The sequence below is a fragment of the Lineus longissimus genome, chromosome 12 (assembly GCF_910592395.1).
Source record: "Lineus longissimus chromosome 12, tnLinLong1.2, whole genome shotgun sequence".
In the NCBI taxonomy this organism is placed as follows: domain Eukaryota; kingdom Metazoa; phylum Nemertea; class Pilidiophora; order Heteronemertea; family Lineidae; genus Lineus; species Lineus longissimus.
Window position 1 is genome coordinate 5,952,609 of NC_088319.1, and position 15,885 is coordinate 5,968,493.

Below are 15,885 nucleotides of genomic sequence, written 5' to 3' on the forward strand. Positions count from 1 at the left end.
TTTCTTATCAAGTACTAAGGAGTCGTTCAGCGTATGTCCACAAAAGGCGCTTTGGCCAAATATTTTGTCGAAATATCGGCTATTCGCGAGCGGTGTTTAATCAATGAGACAGCCTGTCTCGGCAGTGAGATACTATTGTATCATTTTCTTTCATACACTCAACACCAAAAATTCAATTCAGCGTGAGGCTATCATCCGATGTTGTTATCAATTGCAAAATTGCACACGGGTTAATTACGAATTTCGTACTGCTGCAAAACGTTACACCATCGAGGCGATGATGGTTGCGACACCAACACCACTGCGACCAATACGAGGCAATGTATTCCACAATAAACACGAGGACAAATTGCAACCAATGCAATTTCGAATGAGCATTTTTACAACATGAATATGTTTTCAGGAACACAATGACATCGGTTACCAGACCAACGAGGACTCCCTCGAGGTCGCGTGGGATGGGTTTGAGAGACCTTACCATACAACTCAATATAGTGTAGGGGTAGGGACGACACCCGGAGGTACGGATGTTGTTGCACGGAAAATAGTGACAGGCTCCAGTTACAAATTCGAAGGTCTCCTCTTGGTGGCATTCAAAGTACGTAAATATCGATGAACATATTCATACATTGTATTTTACTTGGCATGGATCGAGCGAGCGGTCAGTCCAATCTACATTTTCGTATAAATAATCATTTCGTACAGACGTTCGCGCTGCTCGGCTCTTTTCGTTCAGCTTTCGTTAGTGATGTTCGTAGTGTTGCTACGTATGCAGTACTTATTATAACCGAATGTAATAAAAGTGTAGAGCATATGAAAAAATGAAGTCGCAAGAATGTGATGCCATCATAACCAGGCTGTCCGCTTCCCACTCACCTTCCACCAAGTTCCCGTCGTTGAATTGATAAAAAAGGGAAAGGTTCAAAAATCCGCTTTTCCGACTTCAATCCCGACTAGACCTCTCCTCCCGCGTACAGAGATCATCTTTGTGCCGGTCGATGCATTGACGACAACGTGCGCGGAGGCTAGATTCTTCACCCTGACGTCACCGTAAAGACCTGCTTCTATGACGACATTCGAAATAACGTTTCGTAATGGAGGGTGACATAAAAGGTCGACCCTGCCTGCATTCTAGCGACGGAAAGACGTTTCCCGCACCAAACCGTGTGCCTGCTAAAAAAGAAGAATACATTTTTTTTCACCCCAAATCTAGATAATCAGGATGACAAAATTTCGGGGAGTCTACGATTATTCTCGAGTTAAAACAAAACTCGAAAAAAATTTAATATTTAAAAAAAACTTGTCTATCAAATAGTATATGTAAACAGCAGGAGAAGAACACCATACTGAAGTATCAGGATCAGGATGACGAAATGGGCTGCCCCGGGAGTCTACTATTATCCTCGGGTTAAAACGAAAGTGGAAAAAAATTCAACATTTTCAGACAACTAGTTTATCAATTATATGTAAACAGCAGGAGAAGTACATCATGCTGAAGTAAAAAGCCGCTCACTCATTTTGATATTCCCATGATTGTCGAATTGAAATCACTAAGTATTGGTTATGTTGACATTATGGTTATCGAACCTGGAGAAAGCTACATGGTTAACAGATATGGTACAAACTCGAATTTCACAAACATAGCACTTTCTTAAAATACCTTCTTGCAATCACAGCTTTGTCATTTTTCCGGGCGGTTTTTGTGGATTGTGTGAACCTTCATTCGATCAACCCTAGTGCAGTGTGCATTTGTAAAGGTTAAAACATACTCCTTTTTTCCAACTTGACCTATTTTGTGCTGGAAAAATACTTCCTATTACAATACTTTGTGACAGAAAAGTCAGCTGTTGTTATCGTCTTATTTAGACCTACTACACCACAGTATGGGCGAAGAATCCTAATGGCGAGGTTAATGTCACATCTGACGGCGTCAGAATATTGGATGCGAAAGCGACACTTAACACCAAGGTATATGACGGCCCGAGACCAAGTCTGAATGTGAGTACATGTATTACGTTTAGTTTAGTTTATCATCAATATAGTGACAAGTGTACCTTTTAGAAACTCCCCACCCTCTTGAGCCTATTTGTCGCGATTACGAATTCAATTAATAATCGAATATCATTTGTAATAATGCTTACTTTTATGCGAGTGCCTAATCCATTGCGGTTATTTGAAGTTTACTTTAAATGCCGAAAGCGAATCAGATTCATCCCGGTTAAATCAGCTTGGACAAAGCTTAGGACCCTTGGGGGTTACGGGGATGGGCCTGGGTGTCATAATTCTCCAATGACCGCGTTACAAATGACCTCATCGTCATCAGTTCTAAAATACTCCAGTGCTGCAGAATCAAGACATTGCTGAGAATAGTCGAGCGGATGACTACTCAATGAATAACTTCGCGGGATTCGGAATTCATCTTTTCCAGGAGTAATCTCATCATCTGCGAAAATATTCATTTGATCAAGAAATATGTAATGATATAAAAGTTTTTACACATCACTTGACGTTCAAAATGGTTACACCATTCATCTTCAGAAGTCAGACTTCTGACCGCTAGATGTCGTAGTGGCCAGACTCTGATCCCACACGTGATTTAGTCTGTAGCCCCCTTCGCATCGATTCATATTGGTGGTTTTTCGAATCCGAATCGCCTCCTTCACCCATCTCGCAAATCGCGTTGGCTCTCTTTCTACCACTTTGCTTTGTTCACAATCTATGTTGTGATTTCCCTTGGCTACATGATCTGTGATGGCCGATTTGTTCAGCTCATTCAACGAAGATTTTCTATTGGCCCGTGTACATTTACGACCTTTACAGTTCTCATCATGGTGGATAGTAGTTATAGGGATACTGTGGGTTATTTTTTTTAATTCATTCCAATTCAAAATGCTTGTTACGGAGTTACTATTTGCATCCTACACTTGGACAGGAATCTCATTTTTTTAACTAAAAAATGTTGTCCTTTAGACTGTAGAAATGTAAAATTCATAAAATGTTAATCCATGTATCACTGATGTTGATGTAAACGTTGATGGCAAACATATAATATATAATATAAATTGTTATTTGTAAAGCGCCTGTATCACTTGAAACAAATGTTCACCGGCGCTGGTGAGTTCTATTGAAAAGAAGGGTATTGAGTTCTTTGCGAAAGGTTGAGACATCCGATGTAGCTCTCAGGGTGGGGGGGGGGGGGGGGGGGGGGGGGGAGAGTTCCACAGTTGAGGTGCTAATGTGGCGAATGCTCGACCTCCAAATGTTTTCAGTCTATATTTCCTGCAAGTAAGAAGGTCCTGAGATTCAGAGCGAAGGTAATGAGGTGGCACGTAATGTTGGATGAGATCGTTCAGGTAAATTGGTGCAAGCCGGTGGTATGCTTTGAAGGTCGGGAGGAGTAGTTTGAAAATTATACGCTCACGCACAGGCAGCCAGTGTAACTTGGCTAGCACCGGAGTAATGTGGGATCGCCGCGGGGTCCTGGCAGTTTTCTTCATGGCGGTGGAAGGGAATTCAGAGAGAGATGGCAAAAAATCATATTTTCCGGCATCAAGCAATTTTGAGACGATTCCTAATCGGTGATGAAAGTGATGGATACATTCTAAACGATGATTTTACGGCGCATCGTAATATGCGCACAATCCCAATAAGCGAAGTAATCTACTAGCATTTTTCGCTGCATGGATTATATTAGTTATAAGTGATGACATAACTTAACATAAAATTGTTCTACTGACTATGAACAGCTATTCCAAATAAGGAACATGTCGCCAAGATTTATATGCATGATTCAAGCAACATTACATTTTAATCTGACGAATGACAATTACATCAATACCATCTCAACCATTTATTTTGGAGGAAAATATTTTTGACGTTATACTTGTATCATTATATCTTTTTCCTACAAAATCTTCCCTTGCAGGAAAGTGGTGCAGCTGATATTGACTATCAAGCCTCCGCATCGTTCATCTCCGCCCATTGGTCCCTCCCCAAGAATGTGACAGATTACGTCAGCCACGTGCTCTGGAAAGTAGAGGAACAGGATGACGTCATTGACTGTAAGTTCTCATACTTTCGTATTAAAGGCCAATTTCATGTTTAACTAAGTAAAATGGTTGTGCTAATTTTGTTGCTATATAAATCCTGACTTTCAAGCAGTAATTACCAGCCGCGTATGGCAAAGTTTGGCTAATCTATGTTTCCCTAGCTTAAAAACTAAGTTCCCGTCCAGAAATGGTCAATAATATACTTGGCGCAAATGGGATTTCGCGCCCATATTTTTTGACACCGTATTATCGATCTTTATTTAGCAGCGACTATTTGAAGTGAAATGCTTATATCATTTTCTGACTTTTCCCTGAACCTTATTATCAGTGGTTTAATTTATCGCTGAACGTTGATTGCCTTGCAATGATGTCATTTTTCATGATAATGCAACGGAATTATCTCCCTTTCAGCCACGTCGTGGAAAATCTTCCAACCATTCCTTGAACTGAAACTGGCTGACCATGTTGATTCGCTAAACGCTGATTTGGTATGCGGGAAGCGTTACCGGTCCGTACTGAGGGCCTGTTATGACAGTGTCTGCTTCAATGACGACTTAAGCGATGGTTTTCTCGTTTCATGCAAAGTTCCAGCCGCTGGTGCAATGTCCATAAAGTTGCAGGAACCGAAAACAGTAAGTTAAACCTCGAGGTGTTCTGACGTAGCACTGAATCAAAGGGAAAAACACTACAGTGTGCCCCAGAAAACGTTTCCCTGGCACAATAGATGTCTATCGTATCCATTGCGTGAGGGGAATGTTTTCTGGGCCACCCTGTATTGATAAGATGCTAATGCGACATCTAGACTCATAAACATGCTGTAGTAACCTCAGTTTATCTACATTGATTTGGTCTGCAGACGACCTTTGTATTTAACGATCTGCGCATGTGCGGGAGCCGGAAGGAGGGTCAGATTATGAATGGACGTGTATCGAAGTTGAATGTTTAGTCTCATGAATAAAGTAAGAATTATCCAAGACGAAGTTGTTACAGTCATCGGTATCAAGGCAACGGATGCTTAAGATCCCACTACAAGTGGCGCCCAATTGCAACGTGTACAAACTTTTAGAGACTTCAGAACATTGAAAATCCGAACTTTGTTGTGCCCCCGCGTACAACCACGTCGCCATTGTATACAGCCCGTATACATTGCAGTGTACAACCTGTACATTGTGTTGAGCCTCGAGTGTTGAGCCAATCTAGGTGTTGATCCTAGGGGTTGTACCCCCGCGTACAACTACATCACCAGTATACAGCGACCCGTATACAGTGCAGTGTACAACCCGTACATTGTGTGTAGCCTGTCTTTGTGGACAATTGCTGATAAGAGGGAGAGGGTGGCGACCTTAGGTCGGTACACCAGTGAGTATATCAATGTGCTCTGCCAGATAAATCCTATTGATACAACGAAGTTCACGAAAAAGGATGAAAAAATGGACGTTTTGGCGGATTTGCCTAAAATAATGGAACCTGCTGCAGCTGCAATCGGTGGAGCGGTCGACACAGGGGAATTATTTCGGGACCTGTTAGTCCATTTTTCGAGGACTCGTCGTGAGGACAACTTGCAGATGATGGAAAGCATGCAGAAACTGGTGGATGCTGTAAAAACCGGAAAAAACGGCTGAACCGAGATTTGTGAAATTGAAAGAAATGAATAAACTGACGGAGAAGGACGATATTCATTACTTTTTCAAAACTTTCGAAAACTTGGCGAAACGTTATAAAATTAAGACTGGAGAACTATCACGGACACTGGAACCGTATCTTACGGGTCCGGCCCAGCAAGCCTATTTTTTCTCTAAGTGAGGATGAACAGAACGATTTTGCTGTTGTCAAGGAAACGGTTATGGTGAGATATCGGTTAACCCCGACGGCTTACCGGACGAAATTTCGGAAGGAATCTAAACTCGGGACCGAGTCCTTTCTGGATTTCGCCGCAAGATTGGAGGACTACATCAAATATTGGTTGGTTCCTACCGCTGAACTTTCGAAAAATGCTGATTACATCGCAAATTAGTTATCGATCAATTCCTACATACGAAGGGGCGAGTCCCTGAGATTAAAACTCATTGAAAGGGATGAACTGTCTGCGCGCGATTTGGCCAGATTTGCGGATGATTATGTAATGAGCGACGGTTGATTCGAGAGGAGCGGGGAGATGACAAAAAGCCAAAACATGACGAGAAAAAGGAGGAAGAACGTGGCAAGCAGAAATGGCCTAAAAAGGAGGAAGAACGTGGCAAGCAGAGCTGGAATAACTCATCCAGATACACCGATGCCTGTTTTCAGTGCGGAGAACTCGGACATAAAAAACGGGATTGTCCAAACAAGAAAATCGATAAAACTAAGAGCAAAAAAAATATGTTTGTGTCACATAGTCTAAGTCCGAATGCACCAGAATTTTTCCCTACGAGTGGGAAAGCCAAGCCGCTAGTTATATCCGAACCAAGGGTGCAACTACAGGTGGCAGACACCGAAACTTACGGTCTTGTGGATTCTGGCAGTGCTGTTACTATGGTAACTGAAGACTTCTGTCAACAACTGAACATTCCGATTCAACCTAAAGAAGGATTAACCCTTGCATGGTTCGATGGCTCCACGTTTGAACCATTAGGGGTAGTCCTGTTAGACATTGTATGCGGAGGGATCTCAACATGCGTCGAGTGTGTGGTGGTTCAGAAGATGTCAACACCAGTTTTGTTAGGACGAGACTTTATCTACAAAGTTGGTTTGGTCATTGACATTTCTGATCAGTCGTATTGGCTCTCATCTGTAAAACCCGTCATAAAATGGTCATTGCTAGGGACAAGTCCTGACGTACAGAAGGATACTTGTAAGGGGGAAATTTCACCGAAAATTTCCATCGACGAAACAAAACGGAAGGGTGTGGTGGAGATGCTGATGGCAGAATATCCAGACGTAATCACAGACACTCCGGGGAGAACTAATGTTCTTGAACACGAAATTGTTCTTAAGGAAGGAACAACACCGATCAAGCAAAAGCCATACAACCTGTCTCCGGTGAAACAGGAAGCCGTCGAGGAACAACTTCCTGAAATGCTGAAAGATGGAATCGTCGAGGAAAGCAAATCGGGATGGCGCAGTCCGGTGGTTATGGTACCCAAAACAAATGGGAAATACAGGATGTGCATTGACTTTCGTAAATTGAATGAAAAAACTAAAACAGATGCCTATCCGTTACAAAAAATGGACAAAATCCTATCACGACTTCACGGGGCAAAAATCTTCTCTACCCTTGACATGCGTTCGGGATACTGGCAGGTATGGCTTCGAAAGGAGGATCGTGAACTCACAGCGTTACAAAAAGCAAGTTCTATTACACCCAAGCTGTGTATCTGGGACATGGTATCTCTGAAGTGGGTATCTCAGCTAGTTCTACGAAGGTTGAGGCCATTGGAAATTACCCACCACCGCGGAATCGTCGTGAACTTGAGCGTTTCTTGGGCATGGTTAGATGGTTGGGAAAATTCATTCCCGATTACTCTACTATCGCCGAACCGTTGAATGGATTACGCCGAAAGGGAGTGACTTGGGAATGGTCAGACAATTCAGACTCTGAAGGACAAACTGTGTTCCGCGCCGTGTTTGGCCCATCCTAATCTCACCGGAGATTTTGAACTGCATACAGATGCGAGTGGGGTAGGACTTGGGGCATCGTTGAATCAAATTCAGAACGGAGAGTTGAAAGTCATAGGGTACAGTAGTCGTACCTTGAACTCTGCAGAAAGGAACTATAGTACTACAGAACGTGAAATTCTTGCTGTGGTATGGGCTTTAGAAAAGTGGCGACCGTTGATTGAAGGTAGACACGTAGTGGTGATCACGGATCACCAGGCGCTCTCGAGGATTTTTATCAACACGACCCAATCTTCGCCCAGATTATATCGTTGGGTTTTGCGTGAACAAGACTTTGATTCCGAGGTCAGGTATAGACCGGGAAAACTCAATGTAGTGCCTGATGCATTAAGCCGCGATAGTCGCTTTGAGCCTGTTCTATCTGTTGGGGTGATTGATGTTAGTACATTGGAGGACACGTGTGATGCCAAACGTTCTCATAAACCTACAGATGCATTGATAGACTGGGTGCAATGCGAGGTTTGTGAAAGATGGTTTCACGATAAGTGTGTCGGAATCGATCCTGAGGATGCTAGAATCATGGACTATCAGTGTGATGATTGTAAGACACTGGAGGTTCAGAATCAGAGTCAAAATGTGCCTATCGTTGACAATTCAGACAATCAACCGGACAGAACCATTGATTTGTCTCCATCTGGTCTACCGGGAATAGATCAGTTGCTGATGATGCAAGAGAATGATCCTCTCTTACAATCAGTAATGAACTATCTAAAGTCTGATGGGGATCAGAAACTAGCTGTTACGCCTAAAGTTCGTAGTTTAGCAAAAGACTGCGTGTTTGATCAGGTGTTATATAGGAAAACTACTGAGGGTCGTCAGATCCTGGTTCCGGATTCCCTGAAAGGAAAAATCATGACAGAACTGCATGATCGAGCTTCGGCGGGTCATCTTGGTCGGAAAAAAAACATTGGACAGAGTTCTCAGAAACTTCTATTGGCAAGGAGTGGGACGGGACGTGCGCAATTATGTAAGAGGATGTAAAATATGTCAACTAGTGAAGCCTGTATACCGTAAACCTCCTGGATTTATGGAAGTGATAAAAACAACCAAACCTTGGGAGTTTGTCGCGGCAGATTTAGTTGGACCATTACCAATTTCGCATTCTCGGCATAAGTTTGTGTTAGTGACTCGAGACCATTTTTCCAAGTGGGTAGAATTCTTTCCGCTAAAGAAAGCTACTGGAAAACATGTCGCTATTTGCCTAGTGAGAGAACTTTTCACTCGTTTTGGACCGCCCGAACGTTTACTAACAGACAATGGATCCCAGTTCACTTCTAAGTTCTTGAGTGCCGTTTGTGATAAATGGGGTGTAAAGTTGGTACATAGTACACCCTATCACCCACAATGCAATTGGGTGGAACGCGCAAATAGAGACCTGAAGTCCATGCTGGCGAGCTATGTGTCTGAGGAGGCTGGTGACCACCAGTCCTGGGACATACATCTAGCTGAATTTAGATATGCAGTAAATTCGGTTGAGAATTGAACTACTGGATGTAGCCCAGCTATGCTGACCTTATCTAGGGAAATGAAACCTCCACTGGAAAATGCCTTAACTTTGGCTGGGGAGGGGGAAAATGACCCAAGGTCATATGTTGCAACCAAAATTAGAGATGATAAGGACAGAGTAGCTCGGGTTATAGCCAAAATGTTGGAACAATCAACTAAACGAAAAGAGAACTATGATAAGAGAAGACGCATAGCGTCAAGTTATGAGGTTGGACAGTTCGTGTAACTAAAAGCGAATCCCATGTCTGATGTGGCTAAGTTCTTTGCTGCTAAGTTAAGTCCTAAGTGGGAAGGTCCCTACTGTATTGAACAAATTCCTAATGCTCTAAATGTGAAACTTAGAATCAAGAGACGTCTAGAAACTCGACATGTGGATCAGATTAAACCTTACTATCCAGGTTACTATCCTACTTGATCTTGTTTAGGAATAGACTATTGATGAATAGGACATTGAGGAAATTAAGACATTATGTTGTGTGCTAAGAAAAAACTGGATTATTCTTGAAAAGATGTTTAGGGTGAGGTGATGTAGTAACCTCAGTTTATCTACATTGATTTGGTCTGCAGACGACCTTTGTATTTATAGATCTGCGCATGTGCGGGAGCCGGAAGGAGGGTCAGATTATGAATGGACGTGTATCGAAGTTGAATGTTTAGTCTCATGAATAAAGTAAGAATTATCCAAGACGAAGTTGTTACAGTCATCGGTATCAAGGCAACGGATAGCTAAGATCCCACTACAATGCATATATATTTTCCCAGCAGCTCATGTTTTACTTCGACCGACTTTCGCTCTGTCATAAACAATCGTTAACTCACTGAATATTTTTGCGATGCAGATCGAAGTGGAGTTTGACAGGTTTCGTGACCAGGATATCCCAGATATATACATTGACCTGTCTCGCTCAGTGGTTGAGGATTACCTGTGGGCATTGAAAACCAATGCTGAACCCGGGCAGCACATCGAATCCTGGACGAAAGCCACTGTGAACTTAACCAATGAAAAGGTAACAGTTCCCGGTCCTAAAGAAGCAGCAGTGCGTCATGCAGTGCAGTGGTTACTCGATCGAAACTTCAAAACATCCCAAGCCTGGTACTAAATGTTCATCCACCGATTTTATTCCAAATGGAAAATTTCACCAACAGTGATTCGGCTTGAACTAAGCCGGGTCTATATTAGCAAACCTTTGTTTTTAAATATCAGCAACCTTTGTGTTTGGTCGTGTTTGCCACAAAAAGTTTGGTAATGTGAACGTGTTTCTAAACACCACCAAACAGCAGCAAACCTGTTTCGAAATGTTTGGACATGTTCATGCTTGAAAGCAAGATTAACAGTACCCCGTACATGTACAGCTGGTGACCATGTGATTCACCACCTAGATCTAATGGCAAATCGTGTGAATAATGTGAACTTCCAACAAAAATAGCAAAGTTCGTGTGCCATCACCGACTTCTCATGTTGCTGGGGACACTATATATTTTCATTTGTTTATCTATGATTTATATTTCTTTCAAAACTTTGTCAGAAAAGTCATCATAAAATATTTTAGTATTTGCCACATTAAGCACATACAGTATTATCTTTATTCCCTACTAAGGCTTGATGACACTATAATTGCTTCATCATTTTTTAATATTGTCCAGGGTGCATTTTCTGTGGTCTTGGACAAGCCGTTGGCTTTCAAGGAATGTTATCGATTTTTGCTTCGAGGCATCTCCAAGTCTGGTCTCAGTACCACCATTTCAAAGGAAATTAAGTCATGCGATGCCATTAAACCATTCGAACCAACTGTCATTGATGCCTTGGGCCTCCCAATGATAGATGAAGGTAGGTAATACAATTGTGTAAAATTTTGTCAATAAAAACGGACTTAGTTGTCAAGCTATCAAAGTTCAAGATATCGAAATGCTTGTGACAATCTTGGTATGTTATGCAGCACGGTCCACTCGGATATCGTTATTTCAAAAACTAAACAAGTTAGGTCTGTTATACATTGAATCCGATATGACACGTAAGGAGGAAAAGCCCAGTTTGGATTATAGAAAATACAAATGACAGAACAAACACTTTCAGGATTAGGCATGATCGACGACCCTCTTGCGTTTTGCCTGTAGTCATTTAGTCCTCTCTTTTTTCGCACAACAGCAACTAAGACACCTGTACCAGGAAAGGGTCTACCAATCTTCAAGAAGCAAAATGATGCTTGGTTAATACCCGACAGAGACTATACACCATATATCAACATTCTGTCTGCAACATGGCCCAGCCTCCGACACAGGAAGTACAAATATTCAGTTATTGAGGATGAAACTATGGATGCTATTGCGCACTTCAAGAAGGGAGAAATTATTTTCGAAGATCCTTGTTCCTTGCCAAAGAAAATCAAATGTGGATTCACTGGTACGTCTGCCGAATTGCTGTAACATCTGTGCTTTATTTATTTTCTCATAAAATAACCGTACATAATGTACTCTGATAGAAACTGCAGAGTCGGCTTATAAAGTAATGTCAGCGAGATCAGCCTTAATCATTTATAACTGAAAATATAAACTTGGTTGAAATAAAGACTTTCACCCCCTGTGGATGGAATCCAACCTTGGAATAAAAGTCGTCAATACACAGGCCAGCACCAAGGTTTCTTGACGCAAAGAATTGAGGCTCATGATCAGCTAATGTGTGTCTACGGTTTAACCGTCGATGCTCAACTCGGAGAATCAAAATCCTGAACTTCGGGCATTACGTGCTGAATATCTCGTATTCCTGAATTCCGAGCCCCTGAGTCGTGCCTCCAGGAAAACAGTGCTGACGCGATAAATTTCCAATTCATCTGATGCATTCTGATCTGGGAATCTTGAGGTACACGACCGTTCAAGTTTCGCATTAAAGGTTTTGTCGATTGGCTGCAATGAGTGAAAAGCTTTTTTTATTAATTATTGCTTTACGATCCTTTGCTTCGTCACGCCGCCTAAGCAGAGATATGCTGCTTGAAATCGGTCCATAGCAGGCCCAGTAGCTCTAAATCCGAATGTACGCGTGATGAGTTAAATACTACCATGTTTAAGTATGCCGTGGAAGAGCCATTTTTGCGAGGAAACCATTGAGGGACTCGGAATTCAGGAGTACCAGATGACTCGGAACCTGGACTTGGCACACTGGGCCCGGAGTTCAGGATTTGATGCTCCGGGGTGAACTTTATATCGCAGTTCCTTAACAAAACGATTATTATATTTCCTAGCCAGTCGATACCAGAACTAATACAAGGAAAGCCCAGTATTTCTGGTAATCATAATACAAAGTAAATCTCAGTATTTCTGCTAATCAGAGAGAAGGGAATTATTTCAACTGTACATGAAACACATGATTCATGAGTTTATGATAAATCACCAGAAAACTCTTTGTGCACTAGTATGCCTACCATGAGAGTCAGACAATGGCCAAACTAACAATTGAAGCCTCAACCTGCTTTTGTTAACTTAATGTTGTTACCAGGGGATATGCCCTTCTCTTGCAGAAAATGAGTATGTCAATATTGAATTTGAAACTGGGACATTGCTGCATGGTAAGCGGTATTACATCTGTATCCATGCTGACACCGTTGTCAAGAAACATGAGAAGTGGACTGAGACGCTGGCAGAGGTCAATAACTGTAGCGACGGGATCACTGTTGACCTTACTGCGCCCAAGCCGGGAGAAGTTTGGATTGGAACAAATAAGGAAGAAGCATTTTTGGTAAGACAAAACCTGGCCTTGTTTGATGTTGACTGGCATTGATAAGAACAAGACTGATGAAGATTACAATTTATAAGATGCACTAACCTTTTTGGCTCACCGTAGGGGAGTCTATACAACACCGCTCTGTCCGTCGTCCGTCGTCGTCGTCGTCGTCCGTCCTCGTCTGTATCCTGTTTCAAAAACGGTGGCACGTTTCTTAACCGCTAGAGCTATTAACTTGAAACTTTATCAGGTAACCTCTGACAATGAATTTCGGTCCGATCTGTGACATGTTTTTGATAATATTTTTATGGTAGGTGCTCCTAGCAAGGATACATCACATATCTTACGGGTTTTTGATTTGACCTAATTTTCAAGGTCACAGAGGTCAAATGGTGTAAGTTGACCGTTTGAGTGTAAATATGGCACGTTTCTGAACCGTTAAAGCTATGAACTTGAAATTTGGTACACATAAATCCATATGTCATGTAACCTCTGACACCGAATTTTGGTCTGATCTGATTCTTGACTTGGCCATTAGGGGGCCAGAAGTGGAAACCTAAAAAGTGTGATATCTCTCTTATGCCTGTGAGTGACTCGTTTTCGATAAAAAAATTATTGGTAGGTTCTCCTAGCAAGGATATATCACATATCATACGGATTTTGGATTTGACATAATTCTAAGGTCACATACATGTAGGTCAAATGGCGTAAATTAGCCGTTTGAGTGTAACTATGGCACGTTTCTTAACCAATAAAGCTATGAACTTGAAATTCGGTACACATGACTCCCTACGTCATGTCACTTCGGACATCGAATTTCAATCTGATCTGATTCGCGACTTGGCCACCTGGAGGCCAAAGCTAAAAAGCTAAAAAGTGCAATAGCTTGCTTATTAGTGACTTGCTCTCGATGATATTTTTATGGTAGGTACTCAAAGCAACGATACATCACATGTCATCATATCGACTTTGGTTTGACATATATACTATACATGAAGCAAGTTTCTTAACCAGGATGAATTCCTAACCACCAAATATCTATACGGTGAACACAATGGCCCTTGGCCGTTTCACTTTACTCGACCATAATGTTATCAGACCATATATCGGATGGCCCAATAAATTTTCAGCCAATGTGAACCTATGGTATGGTAATTCTAAAGGCGTCAATGCATTGATATTTTCTATTGGCAGTGGCCGTTAAATCCCTTCAGTTTTATATTCAAGTGTATGAGAACAACTTGATTACAATGCAGTATACACCCACTGTGCCACGTTTTGACGGCAGCGGTGAGGCAACGATAACCGCGTAGGTTGGTGAGAATATGGAAGCAGGAAAATCACATCCCTTCATTATTTAGCTTGAGGTGTTTTAAGAATTCACTCACTGACGGCATTTGTTGCATCACCAAAAACGTTGATTCGTCTTTGCGCAAAAGAACCTCACGTGCCGCCTCTGTTTTGGCTTCATTAGCTCCATCCTCGCGGTGTTTGGGACAACCAATACATCCAGTTTAATATCAATTCATTAAACTATATATGCAGTGTATAATTGCCTAGTCAAAAGGTGAGTTTACATTTTCAAAACAAAATTTTGATTAAAAACCGTTATACAGCTGCACTTGGGTCGAAAAAAACCCAAGAGCACATACTTAGACATTACGCTCTCGTGAGTTGGCCAGTTTCTTTATCCTTTAAAAGTGAGTACTGGGCATTATTTGTTCTAACCGTTTAAAGAGATCCAGTCGTGGCACAAGTCTTTATTCAGAGTAGCTAAATGTGGTAAAAATAACTATTTATTGGTGATTGCTTTTTATGCAGCTCATTGGCTACATCTGTACATAATAAACTACCTGTGAGGAGAACTCGAAACTGCTTACATTTATCACTGGAAGCTTATTCCCGCCGAGTCGTTCAAAGCTGCCCTTTTTATAAGCGTTCCGCTATAGATTTGTCTTTGAATGTGAGAAACCATTATTATCGCATCATATATTTTCCTCCAGACATCGCGAACAGAAATGTATATCAACTGGTCTGGATTTGTTGATGTCGAGGAGCTTGGGAAATCACCTGATGCATCAGGTATAAAGCATTATGAATACGGAGTGGGTAAGTTCATTGTACACGGCTCTATACATTCTTGCTCAAAATGTAGCTCAGGTGTAAAAGGAATGGACGTCCTAGGAATGCAGGACCCCATACAATAGCTGTGTATTGTCAACGAATATGGTTAATGGTTTGGTTAGGGTTAGCTACATAATCTTCAACAAAGGAACTCGGCGACTCTATCCACTTTAACAAAAGGACCGGACTTAGATTTTGGGGGAACTTGCATTTCATTTATACCGGGGTCATCAATTTGACAGGCTTTACCGAATATACTTTTTAATCATTAGTGTTGAAACAAAAAAAATATGTGATGTGATTGATAGCTCTGGGGAATGAATATGAAAGATACGTTAGCATAAGCTGTTACTGCATGGGTTGGCATATCTGAGCTGTAGGATTTAGACCAAGGTAACAGTCTTGAATCCCCCTCCCCCGAAAATGTGTCATTTCCTATTGTATGGTGACACAATACGGTATGATATTGTACAGGGTGGCCCAGAAAACGTTTCCCTCACACAATGGATACACAATACATGTATAATTTTATTGTCAAGGGAAATGTTTTCTTGGCCACTCTGTAGAGAGAGACCCATGGAAGCGCATACAATTATTTGTACTTCGTATACAATATCCCTGGATATTAAAAACTGTTGCACCTAGCTGCCATGAATCACCTACATGTCACGTGGCCTTGAGAAAATATTCGTAAGGTCAGCATCGATTGTTATGAATACATCCAATACATTCGTTGTACTGAATACATCAAATTATTGAACAGAATAATCAGAGTAATTTCGATCCTCATGACACAAAATATCATTTGTAATTGCAGGTTCCCTGCCAGGGAAAGAT

At 41.6% G+C, this 15,885-nt stretch overlaps 1 protein-coding gene across 1 annotated transcript; it reads left to right on the forward strand.

Annotated features, from left to right (window-relative positions):
* Window positions 1–1,890: 1,890 nt before the first annotated feature.
* Window positions 1,891–12,981, forward strand: LOC135497251 (uncharacterized). Its single transcript, XM_064787013.1, has 7 exons — window positions 1,891–1,998; window positions 3,926–4,061; window positions 4,461–4,681; window positions 10,049–10,216; window positions 10,854–11,037; window positions 11,356–11,610; window positions 12,722–12,981. Exons 3-7 carry the CDS (start codon window positions 4,652–4,654, stop codon window positions 12,979–12,981), a joined length of 897 nt encoding a protein of 298 aa, XP_064643083.1. The 5' UTR covers window positions 1,891–1,998; window positions 3,926–4,061; window positions 4,461–4,651.
* Window positions 12,982–15,885: the final 2,904 nt, after the last annotated feature.